The sequence below is a fragment of the Pipistrellus hanaki genome (genome assembly GCF_964339955.1).
Source record: "Pipistrellus hanaki genome assembly, chromosome: X".
In the NCBI taxonomy this organism is placed as follows: Eukaryota; Metazoa; Chordata; class Mammalia; order Chiroptera; family Vespertilionidae; genus Pipistrellus; species Pipistrellus hanaki.
In genome coordinates, this window is record NC_140524.1 from 79,126,637 (window position 1) to 79,150,740 (window position 24,104).

General features: G+C 38.5%; 1 protein-coding gene across 1 annotated transcript in view; it reads left to right on the plus strand.

The window, feature by feature from the left end:
- The window catches only part of LOC311614678 (uncharacterized protein), a 66,816-nt gene extending 43,889 nt beyond the window's left edge, over positions 1-22,927 (plus strand). Inside the window, exons 4-6 of the mRNA XM_084869770.1 lie at positions 4,050-4,132; positions 10,338-10,476; positions 21,633-22,927. Of these exons, the coding sequence (XP_084725896.1) occupies positions 4,050-4,132; positions 10,338-10,476; positions 21,633-21,761 (351 nt within the window). The 3' untranslated portion in view covers positions 21,762-22,927. The remainder of the gene's footprint in view (positions 1-4,049; positions 4,133-10,337; positions 10,477-21,632) is intronic.
- Positions 22,928-24,104: the final 1,177 nt, after the last annotated feature.

Sequence of the window (24,104 nt, forward strand, 5' to 3'; positions counted from 1 at the left end):
TATGTAATACCTTAATCAATAAAGAAAATAAATAAACTTTTTTAAAAAGATGAAAAAACTTATCTCCTTATCTTTTACATGCTGAGAGACTCTCCTCCCAACTTCTTATAAGACCCTTCTCCTCAATATAGCAATAGTGCTGAAGCTAGAGGATCTGGTTTATGGTCCCCAAATACAAATTATAGGCAGGCCACTTTTCATCATATCAGGTATATTACTCTCCTGCATGCTAGTAAAAAAGGTTTGGGCCCTTTAAGAACTGATGTACAGAATGGCCAGGAACTCTTGGTTTTGTCCACTATGACATCAAGGAGCAAAGGTCAGAGTAGTGGCCATAGATACAAGAGAAGGTGTCAGAAAAAGCTTACTGAAATCACATTTTCAAAGAAAATGGTTTTTTTCCTATGTTTTCTTCTGCTTTTCATTTTTATTGCAAAGAAGATTAAGAAAAGAAGGCAGGAAAAGAAAGCCCAAAGAGAAAAGAGAGATTACTAAGTGAGGACTAAGGTCAGTGTCATTCTTTCTGTCCATGTTAGTTTGTCTTTTTAGATGCTACATAATCTTTATCTGATCTTTAACATTATTACCAATCCAAAATTAACCACCCCCAGGGGTAGTTGTAGACATGAACTGGAATTTTAGAATGTAATGATGTATATTTTACAGGCTGCTTAATTTTTAAAATAAAAGTACAGAGGATTATTTTACATTCCTTGTAAATTTCCCCATGTCAAAATATCTCTAGCAAAGTAGCTATGTAAAATGTCCTTGATTTCAATATGATTCCATCAAAATGGCCATGTCACAATGTTATATACCCACCTATAACCAGTGTGGATATAAGAATAGGCTCTGAGTAAATCTGGTCTGGATCCATTGTTATATGCCTCATGTCTGTGTCAACATGTTAATTTCTTGCTTCAATGCCCATTTACTACAATTTACTCTGCATAAACACTTACTCAAGGCTGGACTTTAATTCCCAAGTCTCTATTAAAAGCATTTGGATAATCAGTAGACTGGTTCTGATTGAGAATCCATTATACCTTATTTATTGTTCACATTATTCCTCTGATGGTCTTGATTTTTTTCAAGAGAGATATATCAAGAGGTCATTAAAGAATAGGGTCACAGTAAATGTATTTCAGACTCCATATGAAAAGGAGCCAGTGTTATTCCCTTTGGTCCTTAGCATAAAAGTACACCCAGTTGTATTCATTAGATATTGTTTTTCATTTATCCACCACAAAATTATTGAACGCCTACTGTGAGGATACACTGGTACCTGAGATTAGGTCTTGTCCTCATGGAGCTTATATTAGAGAAGGGATAGGAGACAGACAAACAAGAAAAGATAATTTCATATTGTCATAAATTCTCTAACTACAATAAGCAGGGTGATTTAATATTGACTTAGAGTGAACAACACTAGATGGGAATGTTAGTAAAGATTCTTTAAAGAGATGATATTAGAAATGAGACTAAAAGCTGAGAAAAATACTTTTGATAAGAGAAATTGGAAGCTACATTAATTCTGTTTCTGAAAAACATGGGGAGGCTCAGCTTTGGGTCCAACAATGGTGATATCAAGGTAGGGTGACCAGGACAGTCCCACTTTCTGTTGGTTTTTCCAATGCAAACATTAATAGTTTCCCTGTCACATTCATAAATGTTCTTGTCTGCACAATAAATTATATAATCACTATACTTCACGGGTTTAAAATGCCCACTAATTTTGGGGGGGAAAAAACCGTCTTCAGTAGCTAGCTGCTATTTTTTTCTGGACCGCCATTTGCTCATAACAGAGTGCCACACTACTATCACCACTACTGCTAGGGCCTGATGTTAAAAAAAATATCACAATATTAGTCTGGTCCTACCTTCTTCTCTATAATTTTCTATTCCTAAGTTCTGCCTGAAACACTTTTCTACAACTACCTAATGGAAATCAAGGGCTAAGTCTAGAATAATGACTTTAAATTAGGCTAAAACTGGACAAATGACAGGTAAAAAACAACCTAAGTGCCCATCAGCAGATGAGTAGATTAAAAAAATGTATTACATCTACACAATGGTATACTACACTGCAGTAAAAAAGGAAGGAATTCTTACCATTTGCAACAGCATTGATGAACCCGGAGAGCATTATGCTAAGCAAAATTAGTCAGTTAGAGAAAGATAAATATCACATGATTTTACTCATTTGTGGGATATAATGAACAACATAAACTGATGAACAAAAACAGATCCAGAGACAGAGAAGCATTGATCAGACCATCAAACCTCAGCGGGAAGACAGGAGAGGGTGGGAGTAATGGGGAGAGATCAACCAAAGGACTTGTATGCATCCATATAAGCATAACCAATGACACAGACACTAGGGGGTGAGGGCATGAGAGAGGATTGGGGGGCAATGGAGGAATAGGGACACATATGTAATACCTTAATCAATAAAGAAAATAAATAAACTTTTTTAAAAAGATGAAAAAACTTATCTCCTTATCTTTTACATGCTGAGAGACTCTCCTCCCAACTTCTTATAAGACCCTTCTCCTCAATATAGCAATAGTGCTGAAGCTAGAGGATCTGGTTTATGGTCCCCAAATACAAATTATAGGCAGGCCACTTTTCATCATATCAGGTATATTACTCTCCTGCATGCTAGTAAAAAAGGTTTGGGCCCTTTAAGAACTGATGTACAGAATGGCCAGGAACTCTTGGTTTTGTCCACTATGACATCAAGGAGCAAAGGTCAGAGTAGTGGCCATAGATACAAGAGAAGGTGTCAGAAAAAGCTTACTGAAATCACATTTTCAAAGAAAATGGTTTTTTTCCTATGTTTTCTTCTGCTTTTCATTTTTATTGCAAAGAAGATTAAGAAAAGAAGGCAGGAAAAGAAAGCCCAAAGAGAAAAGAGAGATTACTAAGTGAGGACTAAGGTCAGTGTCATTCTTTCTGTCCATGTTAGTTTGTCTTTTTAGATGCTACATAATCTTTATCTGATCTTTAACATTATTACCAATCCAAAATTAACCACCCCCAGGGGTAGTTGTAGACATGAACTGGAATTTTAGAATGTAATGATGTATATTTTACAGGCTGCTTAATTTTTAAAATAAAAGTACAGAGGATTATTTTACATTCCTTGTAAATTTCCCCATATCAAAATATCTCTAGCAAAGTAGCTATGTAAAATGTCCTTGATTTCAATATGATTCCATCAAAATGGCCATGTCACAATGTTATATACCCACCTATAACCAGTGTGGATATAAGAATAGGCTCTGAGTAAATCTGGTCTGGATCCATTGTTATATGCCTCATGTCTGTGTCAACATGTTAATTTCTTGCTTCAATGCCCATTTACTACAATTTACTCTGCATAAACACTTACTCAAGGCGTGGACTTTAATTCCCAAGTCTCTATTAATTTATCCATATGTATTAGCTTCACTCAAGAGTCCATGCAGTATGCCATGGCTGTTGGATGATGCAGGTCTCTATATTCACCCTGTGTATTTGTGTCTGAGTTACTTTTGTGGACTATATTTTCCTTGGGGATAAGTGTTTTACACAGAGTCACAATAGGAAGTGGCATTTATATTTAATTCTTTTGGCTGGAAGGGTCACTTCTTGCTTAGAATGGCAGTTGGAATGTATCTTCCATTTGCATTTCCTCTTCAGTAAGCCATTACCCATTGCAGGTAGGTGGGTAGATGATAGATCAATTAGATAGATGATGATGATGATGAAGAAGAAGAAGATAGATAGATAGATAGATAGATGATAGAATTATGATAGATGATAGATAGATAGTTAGATGATAGATAGATAAAATTATAAAAATAGAGAAACTTTCTCAGGTATAATTATAATACAAAACATTTGCCTTTTAGCAACACCTTTGTCATTTTTTTGGGATTAAACCTGGAGCTAACTTGACATTTATATTTTTAATATACAGAATCAATGTGGGCTATGGTATTTCTAATTTTCCTTAAAATCATGGCTAACCATTTCATTTTTTCCTTAAAAACATCTGTGTTCAGAATCCGAGGACCCTATCCCTTCAGAATGTCCATCATGGTAGTCCTTCATCTCCACCAACACAATTCTCTGAAAGAAATTACAAGTAAGTTATCTTTTTAAAAGGAAGGTGATACAAGCAGGTAGGGAAGGCTGGGGAAGGTCAATGGGGGTGGGGGAGAAGAGATATATGTACTACTGTGTGTAATACTTTAAACAAGAAAATGAAATAAAAAATAAGTAAATACAGTGTTTATCTAAAAAAAGGGAAGGTGAGAGGATCAAAGATGGCTGCACAGGTAAACACCTAACCTCAGTCGCACACAACAATTTCAATAAAATACAACTAAAATATAAAATGGACATTACCCAGAACTACAGGAAAGTCGAATGACTGGAAATTCTACAATGAGAAGGAAAGATAAAACCAGAAGGAAAATCAGAGGAGCTGTAAAAGCCTAAGGTATGGAGACACGCAGTGCGCTGTGCGTGTGGAGAGGACAGAGCCAGAGAGGAGTGGGTGGGGCGGCTGAGTGCCTGCCTGGCATTACCTAGCGGGAAGGAGATAAAAGCTCGGATTGTGCCAAACCCCAGACCCGACAGCGCAGAACCCCAGTTCTAGGCCTGACCCTGGGGACCCAGGCTCAAACAGAGGGAGCCTGGGCTGTGAGGCGGAATCCCAGGGGAGCGGCGAAAGGCAGAGCCCCGGGAGGCGCGCACATTGCGCGCAGAGGACAGACTTTTGACTCTGCTGCTAGATTGCCCTAGTGGGAAGGAGACAAAAGCTTCGGACTGTGCTGGGCCCCAGGTCCGACTGCTCTGAACCCCAGTTGTAGGCCAGACCCCGGGGACCCAGGCTCACACAGAGGGAGCTTGGGCTGTAAGGCGGAACCCAGGGGAGTGGTGAAAGGAAGTCCTGGAGGCGCGCACATTGCGCGCAGAGAAAGGACGGTTGGCTGTCCCACGGGATTGCCCTGGTGGGAAGGAGACAAAAGATCCAGACTGCTCCTAACACTACTTCCAATCCCACTTCCAACTGAACTGAACCCCAGTTCTTGGCTCATTGGGGGAGAGACTAGACTGTTTGGCAGAGGGCGAAACTCGAGGGCACCTCACTCTCAGAGGTGCTTGCAGTGAATACCGAAGGACCCTAAGGACAACTGAGACTCAGGAGCAGCATAGGGCATGGCTGACGGAAACCAAGGCTGTAGGCTCCACCCTGAAACTCCACCCCATACAAGCAGAACACAGAGACTTTTAAGGCTACCAACTCAGGGACGCTGCAAAAATGCCGAGACAAGGAAATAGATCACAAATGAGAGTAATGATTAGAGAAGAAACCAAGATGGCAGAGTGGGTGAGCAGCTGGTGTGCCGCTCCCACAACAATTTGAAGATTGAATCTAGTATGAGGGACGTCTATCATCCAGGACCACGGGAGGGAGGTATTGGGTGGTTGATAATCAGCAATTAACGTGATGGTGGGAGCAGTGAAGGACCGATGGGGCTCTTGGAATGTGACCAGCTGGAGAAATGGAAGAATGGCGGGCCCAGAGAGGCCAGACCCGGAGCAGCAGCAGCCAGGCCCGGAGCAGCAGCAGCTAGGCCCTGAGCAGCCAGGCCTAGAGCAGCAGCAGCCAAGCCCGGAGCAGCCAGGCTCCAAGCAGCAGCATCCAGGCCCGGAGCAACATCCAGGCCCAGAGCAGCATCCAGGCCTGGAGCAGCCAGGCCTGGAGCAGCAGCAGCCAGGCCTGGAGCAGCCAGGCCCAGAGCATCCAGGCATGGAGCAGCAGCAGCCAGGCCCGGAGCATCCAAGCCCGTAACAGCATCCAGGCCTGGAGCAGCAGCCAGGCACAGAGTAGCAGCAGCCAGGCCCAGAGCAGCCAGGCTTCAAGCAGCACCATCCAAGCCCGGAGCAGCATCCAGGCCTGGAGCAGCATCCAGGCCTGGAGCAGCCAGGCCCGGAGTGTTGTGGGGTCGAACCCTGGGTTCAAAATGAAAGGAAAGAAGGAGCAATGCAGCCAATTCGGGTACCAGAGTGTTAGGTCCGGCATCACAATGGACTCAGAGAAGCTCCTGTGTCCCTTCACCCAAAAGGACTGAGAGTTGCCCAGGCGACAGCAAAGTGGGAGAAGAAAATTGAAGGCTACGCAAGGGACTGAGGTGCCAACATGAAGTCATCTGAAGAAATTAAAGACTGAAATGGAAGCTACTCCTTTAATCATGTTCCTGCTCATGCTAGCATCTGTTAGCTTCCAGTCTTCCGCAAAGTCTTGTGCAGCAAATCCAAGTAAATCCACACCAGCAACAAAAGAGACTCATTTAGTAGCTAAAAATAATAATATGTCCATAATTCTGATTTATCATTTTGTTGTTTTGCATTGGCATTGTTATTATTTAATAGCCAGAGTTTTGCTCTTGACATTCAAGTTTTGAAAATAACATGTATGTGGTTTCGTTTTTGCATTGGCATTGTTTGCAATTGTTTTTAATTTTAGAGCCCTATTATTTATGTTTAAATTTTATTTGAATTAGTAAAAAAGGGTGAGATGTAGAGAGCCCCCTGAGAAGGCACATGGACATCCTTTTAATTCTTATCAGCTGAGACCAAAGGCACTGGCAGAATCCTCTTATCAGTACTGATTTCTTAATCCATGTGCTTGGAATGAGAAAAAAATAGGACCTGGACTCACCCAGGTCTCCTTATGCTAAATCTTGTACCAAAAAAGAAGGAGCTTACCCAAATTTTGATGAATAGGATCTGGGCACACCCGAAACTCCTTTTGACCTTAAACTCCCCTTTGGAAGCCAATAAAAAACAAAAACAAAAAAAAAACAAAGCAAAAAACAAGGGAATTAAAAAACCTGATGAACAATATTAACTGTCGAATGTAATAGAATCAGAGGTATGGAAGGGGAGTGGATTGATGATTCTCAGGGAAAAGAGGAGTGGGGGGTGCGGGAAGAGAATGAACATTAACTGTGCACCTAGGGATGAAGACAAGGAGGGGTGGGGAAATGGCAGAGGGTGGGGTAGGAACCTGGTGGCAGGGGAAAAAATGAGGAACTTTTGTAATAATATGAACAATAAAGGTTTATTAAAAAATAATAATAAATAAAAATAAAACAAAATAAAATAAAGGGAAAGTGAAAGCTTGTAAATACCAGTAATTAAAGAGAAAGAAAATAGGATTTTACTTAGAAAGAATTTTAGTAGAGAATATTATATATTTATTTTTCAGTAGGAATTTGGATTACGGATAGGAAGAAACACAGTAAGAAATAACAATATTTTGAACTATTAATATATACTTGTGTTCATGCCAGAGTAGAAGATAACTCTTTAACATATATCCTGAGGAAAAAAAAATCAGCACTGACTAAAATTAATCTGTAAGATTTTTAAATTGTGCTTCTTTCATTTATCTAAGTGCCAAAGTAATTTCCCAGATATTCTGCAAAGGAACATAGCAAATATTCCATAACAAAAACCCTAATTTTAGTGAGAAATAAAATAATAAGAGACTTGTTCTCTTTGTATTATGAGGATTTCATTATTTTCTTATATATTAATCTAATGTGACTTCTGGATGTTTATATGCCATTCATTTGCTACCTATAGAATATAGTGATAACAATTTATTTCATCACAACTCAACATTGTGTGAGCTGTTTTTCTGTGTGTGTTTTTAAGTATCATTGGGCAAAGGAAACAAAAGAAAAACTAAACAAATGGGACTATATCAAACTAAAAAGTTTTTTTTAAATAAAATTTTATTGTTCATATTATTACAAATGTTCTTTTTTTCCCCTCCATTGCTCCCCTCTACCAGGTTCCCACCCCTCCCTCTGCTCTTTCCTCACCCCTCATTGTCCTCATCCATAGGTGCACAGTTTATGTTCAGTCTATTCCCACACCCCCCACTCCCCTTTTCCCCGAGAATCGTCAGTCCACTCCCCTTCCATACCTCTGATTCTATTATATTCACCAGTTGATATTGCTCATCAGATTTTTAGTTCCCTTGATTTTTAGATTCACTTGTTGATAGTTACATATTTGTTTATCATAATTTTTATCTTTATTTTCTTCCTCTTCCTAAAGAACCCCCTTCAGCAATTCATATAATTCTGGTTTGGTGGTGACGAACTCCTTTAGCTTTTTTTTATTATTATTATTATTATTTGTGACACTCTTTAACTGGCCTTCGATTCTGAGTGATAGCTTTGCTGGGTAGAGTATTTTTGGCTGTAGGTTCTTGTTATTCATCACCTTGAATATTTCTTGCCATTCCCATCTGGCCTGCATGGTTTCTGTTGAGAAATCAGCTGACAATCGTATGGGTGCTCCTTTATAGGTAACTACCTGCTTTTCGCTTGTTGCTTTTAATATTCTCTCTTTGTCTTTTGCTCTTGGGATTTAAATATGATGTGTCTTGGTGTGGTCCTCTTTGGATTCCTTTTGTTTGGGGTTCTGTGCACTTCCTGGACTTGTAAGTCTATTTCTTTCCCCAGGTCGAGGAAGTTTTCTGTCACTATTTCTTCTAGTATGTTTTCGGTATCTTGCTCTCTTCTGGGACCCCATAATTCTGATGTTGGTTCACTTGAAGTTGTCCCAGAGGTTTCTTACATTATCTTCAACCTTCTAGATTCTCTTGTCTTCTTGCTTCTGTGGAGGAGTGTCCTCTGTCTCTTTGTGTTCCAAATCTTTGACTTGATTCTTGCTATCTTCCATTCTGTTTTTAGGACTCTGCATAATATTTTCTATTTCAGACAATGTATTCTTTATTTCTAGTTGATCCCTTTTCATATCCTCATAGGTCTCATTTAATTTATCGGCCTTTTCTAGGAAATTCTTGAAAAACCTTATAACTGTGGTTTTGAAATCTATATCCAGTCACTTGTTGTCCTCAATTTCTTTCATTTGTGATGTTTCCTTGTCTCGGCATTTTCGCTGCTTCCCTGAGTTGGTAGGGTGGCTTTGTGTGCTAAAGTGTCCTATATGGTTCAGTTGGTCAGCCTCCCAGTTACCTGAGGTAGACACTCTTGGTGAACCCCTTTGTGGACTGTGTGTACAGCCTTGTTGTTCAATAGTTAAGTCTTGATTGTTGTTGGTATCACTGGGAGGAACTGACCTCCAGGCCAATTAGCTGTGAAGATCAGCTGTGTCTATGCCTGGAGACAGCCTTATTCAACTAGACTTGGAAAATTGCAAAAGCATCTGTGCTCAGCTTGGATGGGGCAGAGTTTCAGGGTTGAGCCTACAGCCTTGGCTTCCCATCAGCCCCGTCCTATGAGGTTCCTGAGTCTCAGTGTTCCTCAGTGTCCTTAGGTACTTGCTGCAAGTACCTCTGAGACAAAGGTGCCCTCGAGTTTTGCCCGCTACCAGACAGTCTAGTCTCTCCCCTACTGGGCCCAGAACTGGAGTTCAGTGCAGTTGGAAGTAAGGTTCAGAGTAGTCTGGAGCTTTTGTCTCCTTCCCTCTAGGGCAATCCAGTGGCACAGTCAGCAGTCCGTCCTCTGCGCACATTCATGTGCACGCCTCCGGAGCTCTGCCTTTCGTCACTCCCCTGAGTTTCCACCTTACAGCCCAGATTCCCTCTGTATGAGCCTGGGTCTCAGGTTCTGGCCCGGAACTGGGGCTCAGCACAGTCCAGAGCTTTTGTCTCCTTCCTGCTAGGGCAATCTAGCAGCACAGTCAACAGTCCGCCCTCTGCGCGCATTCATGTGCGCGTCTCTGGGGCTCTGCCTTTTGCCGCTTCCCTGAGTTTCCACCTTACAGCCCAGATTCCCTCTCTATAAGCCTGGGTCTCCAGGGTGTCGCCCAGAACTGGGGTTCAGTGCAGTCGTAACTGGGGTTCAGCACAGTCCAGAGCTTTTATGTCCTTCCCACTAGGGAACACCATCCAGGAACTCAGCCACCCCATCCTCTCCGATTCCATCCTCTCCCCATGTGCGCACCATGTCTCTGTACCTTAGGCTTTTACAGCTCCTCTGATTTTCCTTCTGATTTTCTCTTTCCTTCTAGTTGTAGAATTTCCAGTCAGTCAATTTTCCTGTAGTTCTGGATAATGTCCATTTTGTATTTAGTTGTATTTTTTGAAATTGTTGTGCAAGGCTGCAGTTAGGCATTTACCTATGCTGCCATCTTGGTTTTCTAAACTAAAAAGTTTTTGCAAAATAAAGGAAACCATCAACAAAATGAAAAGTTAACCCACTGAATGAGAGAACATATTTTCCAATGCATATGATTAGGGGTTAATATCCAAAATTTGTAAGTATGGTAAAATATTTCATGTTTATTTTTTTAAATAGCTTTATGTTTCGCAAACCCAAAGAAGATAATCCTTATAACCATCCATCTTATAATTGGAATGGCTCTCTGGAAACAACTAGACCTGAAGCTAATTATGGAAACAAGCATTCTTCAACCGTGCACATGAAGCCACTCTTTGTATGTATTATGCATTTCAATTTCTATATATATATGGTTGTCATTTCCCTAATTTAAGTAAAGATAACACAATGATGAGACCTTATAAAGAAAAATTATATGAAAGAATCAATTGTGATACATATTTGGAAATTTATGTTTATAAGACTCACTATCAATATTTCTTTATATATATTATCGATTTAAAAGCAGAAGGGAGGAGACAGATAGAAATATCAATGATGGGAGAGAATCAATGATCTACTGCCTCCTGCCTGCCCCCCACTGGGGATCAAGCCCACAACCTGGACATGTGCCCTTGATTAGAATCAATCCTGGGACCTTTCAGTCCACAAGCCAATGCTCTATCTACTGAGCCACATTGGCTAAGGCATATCAATACTTCATTGTGTAAAGAGACTAAGAAATATGAGTCAACATTATAGTATATATAATATTTAATGGGTATTACTATACTTTATGTACAAAATGTTACAAAAATAAAATGTTATAGGCAGTGTTCATGGATTGCGAGAATCAACATCATTAAAATGTCCATGCTACCCAAAGCAATCTATAGATTCAATGCACTCCCTATTAAAATACCAATGGCATATTTCACAGTCCTAGAACAAACTCTCCGAAAATTCATCTGGAATTTAAAAAAAAAAAAAGACTCGGAATAGCCACAGCAATCCTGAGAAGAACAAGTTGGAGGGATCACAATACCAGATATCAAGCTATATTACAAAGCCACATTTCTCAAAGCTGCCTGGTACTGGCACAACAACAGACATATAGACCAATAAAACAGAACAGAGAACCCAAAAATTGACCCAAACCATGATGCTCAATTAATATTTGTCAAAGGAGGCAAGAGTATACAATGGAGTCAAAACAGTCTCTTTAATAAATGGTGCTGGGAAATTTGGTCAGATACATGCAAAAAAATTAAACTAGATCACCAACTTCAACCATTCACAAAAACCAACTCAAAATGGTTAAAGGACTTACTAGTAAATATAATATGGAAAACCATAAAAATATTAGAAGACTACATAGGCAGGAAAATATCAGACATATGTCATAGCAATATCTTTACCGGTATAGCTCCTAGGGCAATGGAAACTAAAGAGAAAGTAAAAAAAATGGGACTACATCAACATAAAAAGTTTCTGTACAGCAAAAGAAACCATAAAAAAACACAACAACAACAAAAATAAAAACAAGAAAGCCCATTGTGTGGGAGGACATATTTGCCAATGCTATTTCAGAAAAGGGTTTAATCTCCAAAATTTATAGAGAAGACATACAACTTAACAAAGGGAAGATATATCTTATTTAAATTTCCAATCTTTAGAAAGAGATTAGAGATCAAAGTAAGACTGATTAAATGCCATGAGACTAAGTCAGAGGTTCAATTGGTCTTATTAATATAATCATCACATTGTCATAATTTAACAAGGCAAATGTTATTTTGTGTTTTAGCATACTTAAATAATACACTAAATAGTACATTGTTCAAACTAATGCCAAGCACTATCTAATGGCTAATCTCTAGGTACAAGACATATTAACAATTAACATAAAGTGCAAACTGTTTTTTTATACAAGAATTTAAAAATAGCAATCAGAAAAGCAGGGAAGTGAATTATGACTTAAAAGTTATCTTTACAAATTTTGTTGACAAATGCAATAAATTACAGAAAAATAGAAAAATCACATGGTGTTTGTTGATATTTTGAGGTGGTTTTGTGTTTTTTTGTTTGTTTGTTTGTTTTTTAGCATGAGGGCCTTTTTAAATTGAGTTGACCACATGAAAAAATATATTTCCCCCAAAGGCCACTATGGGGAGATTGATATCACCAAGAAAGCAACGTAAAACATTCCTGACTTCACCTCCCCTCACTAGAAGAACAATTAACAACCATTCATGAACAAGACACCAACTGAAAAATCCCAGGATACAGGAGGGAGGCTGAAACATCCCCTTGCACTACAGAAACCAAGAGAGACCACATTAGATGGTTAAGTTAAGTGGCTACACAGTGACTGCATTGGTCTAACACAGGTTCTTCCGGTGAGAAAAGTGATCCTAGCACTCTGACCAGGGAATTCACTGGAATGTGTATTTTCTTGTTTTGGGTTCTCAAAGGGGGAGTTTTGCTGGCCTTAGAGCCTTGTTTGCCCACATACAGTCAAGGGGCTGAGTAATAGATCCCCCCACTAAAGAGAGTGTCTCCTGGCCTCATCTGGTCAGATGAGCTAGAGAGAGCATTTGGAAGTCATGTAGCAAATAGTACTCAAGCTGAGAGATAGGTAGAGCTGATTGCCCCCAGAGAAAAGCCAATACATGACATGTAGGGCTTTCCTGCTATACCCAAGTAGGGGGATTAATTCATAGCCAGAGCTGAAGGTAGCTCCAATACCTTCCAACTAGAAAGTTTGTTTGGAAAAAAGTAAGAGAGGCCTGGAGTGGCCCCTCTAAGTCCTGTCCAGGTAAGGGGACTGAAACAGAGCCATACCCATCTGACAAGAATAAAAGACTCAAGGGGAAATAAAAGTTTCTTGACAGAATGAAAATGAAAACACAACAATTGGATGCAGCAAAAGCAGTTCTAAGAGAGAAGTTCGTAGCAATAAATGCCAACATTAAGAAGTGAAAAAGACCTTAGCCGGTGGCTCAGTGGATAGAGCATTGGCCTGTGGAACAAAGGGTCCCGGGTTTGATTCCTGTCAAGGGCATGTACCTTGGTTGCAGGTTCCTCGCCAGCCCAGATCTTGGGCAAGGCTTGTGCAGGAGGCAACCAATCAATGTGTTTCTGTCTTTTCCTCTCTGTTCCACAGTTCCTAAAAGTCAATGGAAAAATATCGTCAGCTGAGGATTAACAACAACAAAAAGTAAAAAAAAAAAAAAGGTCCCAAATAGACAATATAACTCTACATTTTAACTTACTAGGATAAAAAGAGAAAAACTGGTCTCAAAGTTAACAGAATAAAAAAAAATAAATAAAGTCTAGAGCAGAAATAAAAATATCTAAGAGCTGGCTTGTTGAAAAGGTAAACAAAATTAACAAACCCTTTGCTAAATTAAAACAAACAAACAAACAAACAAAACAAAAAACAGAGAATACCCAAATCAACAAAATTATTTAAAAAGGAGACAATATAATGGATATCGCAGAAATACAAGGATCATAAGAGGCTACTGTGAACAACTATAAACTGGACAGTGGGGTGGTAAGGGCCTGGGGTGGAGAGCTGGGGTGGGTTAGAGGGTGTTGATGGGGTTAAAAGGGGACACATATAATACTTTTTAACAATAAAGATTTAAAAAATAAAAAATATAAATTAAAAAACATTGAATATAAAATGGCCAACTGTATTAATTAATCTCAATAAAACTGCTTAAAAGTTAAAAAATTAACATGAAAAATTCAGTAGCATTTCTATACACTTACAATGAATTTTCTAAAAAAAGAAATAAAGAAATTGATCCCATATATAATAGCATCAAAAAAAATACTTAGGAATAAATTTAACAAAGGAGGTGAAAGATGTGTATTCTGAAAACTCTAAGACAGTGATGAAAGAAATTGAAAAAGTTACAAACAAATGGAAAAGTGTCCCTTGTTCATGAATTGGGAGAACCAATATTGTTAAAATATCCATCCTACCAAAAGCCATAGATTCAACACAATCCCTATTAAAATTACAATGGCATGTTTTACATAAATAGAAAAGCATTCCTAAAATTATATGAAATCACAAAAGACCTCTAATAGTTGAGGAAATCCTGAGAATAAGTGAGAGGCATCACACTTTCTAGTTTCAAGCTGTACTATAAATCTCTAGCATTTGAAACATTACTGGTAGAAAGATCACACAAATAGACCAACAAAACTGGATTAAAAGCCAGGAAACAAACCAGAGCATATCTGGTCAACTAATGTTTGAAAAGGAAGCCAAGAACACTCAATGGAGAAAAAAGACAGTAACTTCATTAAATGTTGTTTTTGCTGTGCAGAAGCTTTTTTATTTTGATGTGTCATTTGTTAATTTTCTCCATTATTTCTCTTGTCCTAGTCATTGTTTCAAAGAAAAGTCTGCTACATGAAATGTCTGATATTTTAGTGCTTACACTTTCTTCTAGGGTTTTCATAATTTTACAACTTACATTTAAGCATTTAATCCATTTTGAATTTATTAATGTATATGGTGAAGTTGGTGGTCTAGTTTCATTTTATTGCATGTACCTGTCCAATTATCCCAACAACATTTATTGAAGAGACTATCTTGACTTTATTGTGTACTCTTGGAGTAAAGAGAGTTTAAACCAGCATCAAATTAAAAGGGGACCCACTGTATAGGAAAATACTTTTGCCAATGATGCATTTGATAAGAAATTAATTTTTCCAAAATATATAAATAGTACTCATACAACTCAACAAAAGGAAGACAAACTATCCAATTAAAAAATTGGTAGAAGGCTGCTGCTCATGATATGGAGACCATCGTTTGAGAGACACCACTGTAGAAGAAAGTAAACTTAGTTATTTAATATATAAGCTATCTTTTATTTGGAAGAATGGCAACTTAGAAGAATATGGGATATTATAAATATAACATGGACACATCATGAGAGTACCTGATGTACTAGTTCTCATCAAGGTTCTCATGACAGTAACAAATGACATAATAGGAAGTGGAAGCTATACTGAAACTCTCTCAGGACTAAACTGGAATTACAAATAAAATACAGAAAAATAATTCTGAATAATCATCTGAAGACTAGCTGAAGAGAACCCTGATAACCAAGGACAGAAAGTAGATACCACATAGAGACTTGTAGGAAGTGCTGAGGTGTGAAAGGACTGGCCAAGTTCCCACAGAAAGTAGCTGAAGTTCTCAGTGGTGGGAGGATTCCCACTGAGAACTCTGGGGTATAAACCCAAAGCTGGGACCCCCCTGCTCAGAGCATCAGAATTGAGAAAGGTGCCCACAGAACATATGGGTGTGAAAAGCAGCAGGGGTGCTATATGGCAGGAAAAGATGGCTAGAAATCCCATCTCTTAAAGGGCCAACCCACAGAATTTTGTGTGTAATCAGTCATCTGGCAAGTGGAGAACAGAATGGACTGGGGCAGTGTGAGCAGAATCCAGGGTTGGGGGTTCTGAAGTTAGAGCTCAGAAGGCAGACACTCAAGTTTCCTGTGCTGAATCATTCCCTCACACTGCAGAGGACATATTTCTTCAGGAGACCTTTAATCCAGGCAGCTTTTGCCTGGGGGAGAAAGCAATTTCCCCACCCTATTGAAAAACATCTTTCTCACACTGTGGTTGATAGCCTGAAGTTAATCAAGACTAAATAACAATCAGACTGCAGGTAGAGGCATGTCTCTGGAGGCTTTGAATCTTTGCCTCATCTAATTTGGGGCTAGGGCTAAGAAAATCAGACCCAGGTACACATCATGGTCCTCCAAAGGTACCCAGCCCTAGCAGAGGGAGCCACAAGCTGTGGATTGTTGATAGCTCCAAACAGGTTACTCAGGGCCAGTCACAAACATAACCTGACATTGTCCTGCACTAGAAATTGGGAGTTATAGCACATTTACCTAACACACAGAAACAAACCCAAACAGACAGCCAAAATGGGGAGAGGAAAAAACGGCCCCAAATGAAAGAATAAGATAATTCTACAGAAGAATAGCTAAGTGAAATGGAGATAAGAAATTATATATAGAGTTCAGAATAATAATGGCAAGAATGTTCAAGAGCAGGAGAAAAGATATAGTAACTATGAAAAAAAAAAAAGTTGGAAATAAAGAATGACATAGCACCAATAAAGAACACATTGTAAGTAATACATAGCAGATTAGGTGAAGCTGAGAATTGGGTCACTAAGTTAGAGAAAAGGGTAGAAAAAAAGCACTCCATTAGAGGAACAAAAAGAAAAAAAATTAAAAAAAAAACAAAAACAGGAGGAGAGCAGAAACCAGGTTTGCTCAGTGGATAGAGCATCGGTCTACAGACTGAAAGGTCCCAGGTTCGATTCTGGTCAAGGGCATGTACATTGGTTGCAGGCACATCCCCAGTAGGGGGGTGTGCAGGAGGCATCTGGTCAATGTTTCTCTCTCATCGATGTTTCTAGCTCTCTATCCCTCTCACTTCCTCTCTGTAAAAAAAAAAAAAATCAATAAAATATATTATTAAAAAAAAAAAAAAACAGGAGGAGATACACCCCATTTGGGAGTTGTGGTGCAATAAGAAACATACAATATTCACATTATAGGAATGCAAGAAGGTGAAGAAAGTGAGCAAGGGATAGAGAACATGTTTGAAGAAAGAATAGCAGAAAACTTCTCTAACCTGGTGAAGAAAAAAGTCGCACAAGTTCAGGAAGCTCAGAGAGTCCCAAGCAAGAAGAACGCAAATAGACTCATGTCCAGACACATCATAATTAAATACCAAAAATTAAAGACAGAGAGAATCTTAAACACAGCAAGAAAAAAGTATTTTGTTACCTAAAAGGAAGCTTCCATAACACTGTCAGTTGATTGTTCATCAATAACTCTATAGGCCAGAAGTGACCACATGAAATATTCATAGTAATGGAAAGCAAGGCTAAAATCAAGATTACTATATCCAGCAAGGCTATCATTCAAAATAGATAGTTAAATAAAGAGCTTCCAAGGCAATAAAAAGCTAAAGAGGATTATCACCACCCAACCACCACTGCAAGAAATGCTAAAGAAACTGCTGTAATAGAAGGAGAGAAAGAGAGAGAGGGGGGAGAGGGGAGAAACATATGCATAGAGAATTAAAATGGCAATAAATAAGTACCTATCAATAATAAACTTAAATGTAAATGGATTAAATGCTCCTATCAAAAGACATAGGGTAGCTGAATGGATATGAAAACATGAGCCAATCTAAAAGAGACCCACCTCAGAACAAAATAATTACATAGGATGAGAGTAAAAGAATGGGGGGGGAAATTTCCATGCAAATGGAAACCCAAAAAAAGCTGGTGTAGTAATACTCATATCTGACAAAATGAACGCCATCACAAGAGAATAAAGGTCCCTGCATTATACTAAAGGGATCAATCCAATAAGAGGATATAACCTGGGTAAACATATATGCACCCAATATAGGAGCACCTAAATATATGTTTAAAAAAATTTCTGGAGAACTTTCAGGGAGAGAACTACAGCAAGACAGTCATAGTAGGGCATTTGAACACTCTGCTGAATTCACTAGATAGATATTCCAGACAAAATATTAATAAGAAAACAGTGACTCTAAAGGACACACTAGATCAGATGGAACTAATTGACATTTACAAAAATTTTCACCCCAAAGCTGCAGAATATACATTCTTCACAACTAACTGCACATGGGTCATTCTCAAAGATAGAACAAATGTTAGGACAAAAAACAAGTCTCTTCAAGTTCAAGAAGACTGAAATCATATCAAGCATCTTCTCAGATAGCAATGGAATGAAATTAGAAATCAACTACAGTAAAAACACTCAAAAAATTCAAACACATGGAAGTTAAATAGCATGTTATCAAACAATTAATGATTTATCAATGAGATCAATAAAGAAATAAAAAAGTTCCTGGACACAAATGAAAATGAACACATAACAACCCTAAATTTATGTGGCATAGCAAAAGCAGTCCTGAGAAGGAAGTTTATGTAAACCAATAAATTATTTAAACTTACAACTTAAAGAATTAGAAAAAAAGAAAAAGAAAAAAAACAACAAAACAAAACAAGAAAAGCCCAGAGTAAGCAGAAGAAAGGCAGTAATAAAGATCAGAGCAGACATTAATGACATAGAGACTGAAAAAAAAAAACAATACAAAAGATGGATTAAAATAGAAGCTGGTTTCTAGAAAAGATAAATAAGATGGATGAACCTTTATCCAGATTCATTAAGAAACAAAGTAAGAGGACTCAAACAAAATCAGAAATGAAAGAGATGATGTAACAACTGACCCCAAAGAAATATAAAGGATTTAAAAAATAAATAAAATACTATGAACAATTATATACCACCAAGATGGGCAACCTGGACAAAATAGATATATTCCTAGAAAAAGATATTCTTCCTAATCTAAATCAGGAAGAATTGAAAATTTGAATAGGCCCACAAGTGATGAAATAAAAGCAGTAATAAAAATAAATAAAATAAAAATAAAAACTCCCAACAAACAAAAGCACTGGTTTGGACAGCTTCACAGGGAATTTTGCCAAAAATTCAATGAAGAATAAACACCTATCTTCCTCAACCTATTTCAAAAAAATCCAAGAGGAAGGAATAGTTCTAACATCTTTTTATGAGGTCAGCATAGGCCTAATTCCAAATCCAGATGAAGATACTACAAAGAAAGAAAATTACAGGCAAATATCCTTGATGAAAATAAATGTTAAAATCCTCAACAAAATATTAGCATATTGGATCTAGAAATATATTTAAAATATCACACACCATGACCAAATGGAATTTACTCCAGGGATGCAAGGCTGGTATAACATTCATAAATCAATAAATGTGAATTAAATATTAAAAGACAAAAATCACATGATCATATCAATAGATGCAGAAAAAGCATTTGGCATAATCCAACATACATTTTTTTTTATAAAACTCCCAGAAAAAAATGAAAATAGAGGGAATATGCCTCAACATAATAAAAAGCAATATATGACAAGCCTATAGCCAACATCATGCTCAATGAGCAAATCTAAAAGCATTTCCACTAAGAATAGGAAAAAGACAGAGATGTCCTCTTTCACCACTCTTATTCAACATAGCCACAGAGATCTGACAAGAAGAAAACATGTAAAACCTCCAAATTGGAAAGGAGGAAGTAAAACTCTCATTCACAATGACATGATATTATACATAGTTATACTACAAGTTATACTATAAACCACTCTAATCAAAACAGGTTGGTATTCACACAAGAACAAGTATATAGACCAATGGAACAGAACAAAGACCCCAGAAATCTGCCCAAGGCTTTGTTCTTAATTAACATTTGACAAAGGAGGCAAGAGCATACAATTGAGTCAAGACAGTCTCTTAAATAAATGGCATTGGGCAAATTGGGCAAAAAATGAAACTGGACCACCAACTTACACTATACAAGAATAAACTAAAAAAAGACTTAAATGTAAGTTGTGAAACCATAAAAAACAGAAAATATAGGTAGTAAAACCTCAGTCATCTCTCATGGCAACATATTTGTGGATATATCCCCTAGGTCAGTGGTCGGCAAACTCATTAGTCAACAGAGTCAAATATCAACAGTACTGTTCCAACTCACCCTCAGGTGGGAACATATGCACAGGTGACTGGGGTCCCTCAGCCAGAGAACTGGACTTATAGGGGTTGCCCACAGTACTTAACTAAAATTGACCGAGCATAAACTAAACACAGAAACAAGAGTTAAAATGCATGAATCCCAAGGTTTATTTACCAGAGTCCTGGTGGTTTCCAGAAGCCTAGGCGGGTCACCTGGAGATCCGCGCCGACAGACACACACACTGGACAGGAACACCTTGCTGCAGCGTCTGGGTCAGGAACTTGAGGCCTCAGAAGTTTGGCTCACAGGCAGAGTGACAGCTTCACTCAGGCAGAGTTTCATGCAGTAGTTCGAACAGGGAGAAGAGAGTGGGTGAACATGTCAGGTGGGAGAGCCCTTCGTGGTCTCTGCCCAGTGCCTCTAGGTCCTTCTTTTATGGCCACTTCTGGGTGTTTCCTTCTTCCTTCTGGGTGCAACCAATGGGTCTTCAGTGTGCCTAATAGGGCGCTCTCCAGGTACTTTTTGCCTAGGTTTCCAACTTTTCAGATAAACACTTGTTAGGGCGTCCACACAGTTACAACTTTCCAGATGAGCACATGTTAGGGCGTTCACACAGTTAGGGGCTCAAAGGATTCAAGTCACATTATATGGAGTTACTTATCCTAAGCCTAAAACACATTTCAAATAATTTCTTTTACTTAAAATAAAATCAGAATAAGATCAGAAATACAATTCACACTTAAACTATAAATCACTCATAAAAGTAAATGCTTTCATTCCTATTTTAAATCACACAAATAATTATTCTTACAGTTTTAAATCCTTAAAACATCACACTAATATAACTATAACAAGTACAACCATTGAAATTTCTTTTGAGAGCCAAATTTTTTAAACTTAAACTTTTTCTAACGCCACTTCTTCAAAATAGACTCACCCAGGCCACGGTATTTTGTGGAAGAGCCACACTCAAGGGGCCAAAGATCCGCATGTGGCTCGTGAGCCACAGTTTGCAGACCACGGCCATAGGGCAAGGGAAACTAAGGAGGAAATAAACAGATGAGACTACATCAAAATAAATATGTCTGCACATCAAAAGAAACCATCAACAAAATGAAAAGGGAGCCCACTGTGTGGGAGAATATATTTGCCAATGATACTACTGATAAAAGTTTAATATCTGAAATATATAAGTAACTCATACAACTTAACAAAAGGAAGACAATACAACTAAAAAATTGGCAACGGTTCTAAATAGACACTTCTCCAAAGTGGACATTCAAATGGCCAAGAGACATAAAAAATGCTCAAAGTCACTGATCATCAGAGAGATGCAAATTAAGTTGACAGTGAGGTACCTATTACCTCAACCCTGTCAGAATGGCTATCATCAACAAATCAACAAAGGCCAAGTGCTGGAGGGGATGAGGAGAAAAAGGAACCCTTCTTCACTGCTGGTGGGAATGCAGACTGGTGTAGCCACTTTGGAAAATAGTATGGCATTTCCTCAAAAAAGTAAATATGTAACAGCCATTTGACCCAGTTATCCCACTTCTTGGAATATATCCTATGATACACCAAATAAGAAAGAATGTCTGAATCCCTGTTCATAGCAGCATAATTTACAATAGCTAAGATCTGAAAACAGTCCAAGTACCCATAAGTTGATTTGCTGAAAGAAAATATTTTATTTTAAATCATTAACATTTATAATAGTGATTAATCAGATATTATATGTTCATTTTTCTAATACATAAGCATATCTAAACAAGAACATAAACTGTATTAACCAATGAACCCAAATATATTTAATATTTTAAATGCCATTTAATAACATTTGATATTTTTTTCTTGCAGAATTTTCCCACACAAGGAGTTCCAAAGTCAAAATATATCCAAACAGGGAGACCAACTGGATACTCAAGTTCTGAAGAGCAAGAAATGCCTTATAGGATAAATCGTGTGCAGATGAAATTCAACTATTAAAAGTTTCCTGCATTCAATTATCATCTCTTTTACACATTTAGCTTTTCTTTTCTCATCCCTCTGTGACCACAGAGCAAAACTTTCATTTCCAGTATCCAATTTCATTAACTCATCAGAGAATAAAAATACTTATCTTCAAAATTCAGCATAACACTTGGTTCCTGATTTATTACATGCATATTTATAAAGCGCTCAGTGAAATGCACAGAAGGTTGGTTGCAAATTGCTTATAGAATATACTGAACATTTTTTATTTACTGTATAAATCTAATGTATTACACCAAAGCATCAGCATATAAATAATATATTATACTTAACAGGTGCAATTTGATTATAAACTAATTCCTTAAAATAAACTAAGAATTGCTCAATTATTTCTGTACACTGAGTGCAGCAGTGGAATTATCCCAAAATCTAGGTTGCTCCTTCCCTTCTTTGTTTTCTTCCCATATTTCTTCTCCTCTTCCTTTATTCCTCAGGGTGGTGAAGGACTAGTGTAGGGTAGCAACCTGGTGGAGTGGGGGCAATGGGTTCAAAAAGGGGGGACATCTGCAATTATTGTTCATATTATTATAGATGTTCCTCTTTACCCACCCCCCCCACTCTGTTACTCCCCTCCACCAGGTTCCCACCCCACCCTCTGCCCTTTCCCCACCCATCATTGTCCTCATCCATAGGTGCATAGTTTATGTTCAGTCTCTTCCCACATCCCCATCTCCCCTTTTCCCCGAGAATCATCAGTTCACTCCCCTTCCATACCTCTGATTCTATTATATTCAACAGTTAATATTGTTCATCAGATTTTTAAAAAATTTTTTTTTTTTGGTTTTTAGATTCACTTGTTGATAGTTACATATCTGTTGTTCATAGTTTTTATCTTTATTTACTTTCTCTTCCAAAAGAACCCCTTTCAGCAATTCATATAATTCTGGTTTGGTGGTGATGAACTCCTTTAGCTTTTTTTATTGGTGAAGCTCTTTATCTGGCCTTCGATTCTGAGTGATAGCTTTGCTGGGTAGAGTATTTTTGGCTGTAGGTTCTTGCTATTCATCACCTTGAATATTTCTTGCCATTCCCATCTGGCCTGCATGGTTTCTGTTGAGAAATCAGCTGACAATCATATAGGTGCTCCTTTATAGGTAACTACCTGCTTTGCTCTTGCTGCTTTTAATATTCCCTCTTTGTCTTTTGCTCTTGGAATTTTAATTATGATTTGTCTTGGTGTGATCTTCTTTGGATTCCTTTTGTTTGGAGTTCTGTGCGCTTCCTGGACTTGTAAGTCTAATTCTTTCACCAGGTGGGGGAAGTTTTCTGTCACTATTTCTTTCAGTATGTTTTCAATATCTTGCTCTCTCTCATCTTCTGGGACCCCCATAATTCTGATGTTCCCTTGAAGTTGTCCCAGAGTTTTCTTACATTGTCTTCAACTTTCTGGATTCTCTTATCTTCTTGCTTCTGCGGAGGAGTGACTTCTGGCTCTTTATGTTCCAAATCTTTGACTTGATTCTTGCATCTTCCATTCTGTTTTTAGGAGTCTGTATAATATTTTTTATTTCAGACAATGTATTCTTTATTTCTTGTTGATCCCTTATTATTTCTTGTTGATCCCTTATTATTTCTAGTTGATCCCTTTTCATATCCTCATAGGTCTCGTTTATTTTATTGGCCTTTTCTAGAAGATTCTTGAACAACCTTATAAGTGTGGTTTTGAACTCTATATCTAGTCGCTTTTTCTCCTCCATTTCTTTCATTTGTGATCTATTTCCTTGTCTCGGCATTTTCGCAGCTTCCCTGATGGGGCGGAGTTTCAGGGTGGAGCCTACAGCCTTGGCTTCTGTCAGCCACACCCTATGCGGCTCCTGAGTCTCAGTATTCCTCAGGGTCCTTCGGTACTCGCTGCAAGCACCTCTGAGAGTGAGGTGCCCTCGAGTTTTGCCTGCTACCAAACAGTCTAGTCTCTCCCCAATGAGTCCCTAACTGGGGTTCAGTTCAGTTAAAAGTGGGGTTCAGAGCAGTCTGGAGCTTTTGTTTCCTTCCCGCCAGGGCAATCTCGCGACAGAGCCAACAGTCCATTCTCTGCGCGTAATGTGCGCACCTCTGGGGGCTCTGCCTTTCGACGCTCCCCTGGGTTTCCGCCTTACAGCCCAAGCTCCCTCTGTGTGAGCCTGGGTCCCCGGGGTCTGGCCTAGAACTGGGGTTCAGGGCAGTCAGAACTGGGGCTCAGCACAGTCCGGAGCTTTTGTCTCCTTCCCACTAGGGCAATCTAGCAGCAGAGTCAACAGTCCGTCCTCTGCGCGCAATGTGCGCACCTCTTGGGGCTCTGTCTTTCGCCGCTTCCTGGGT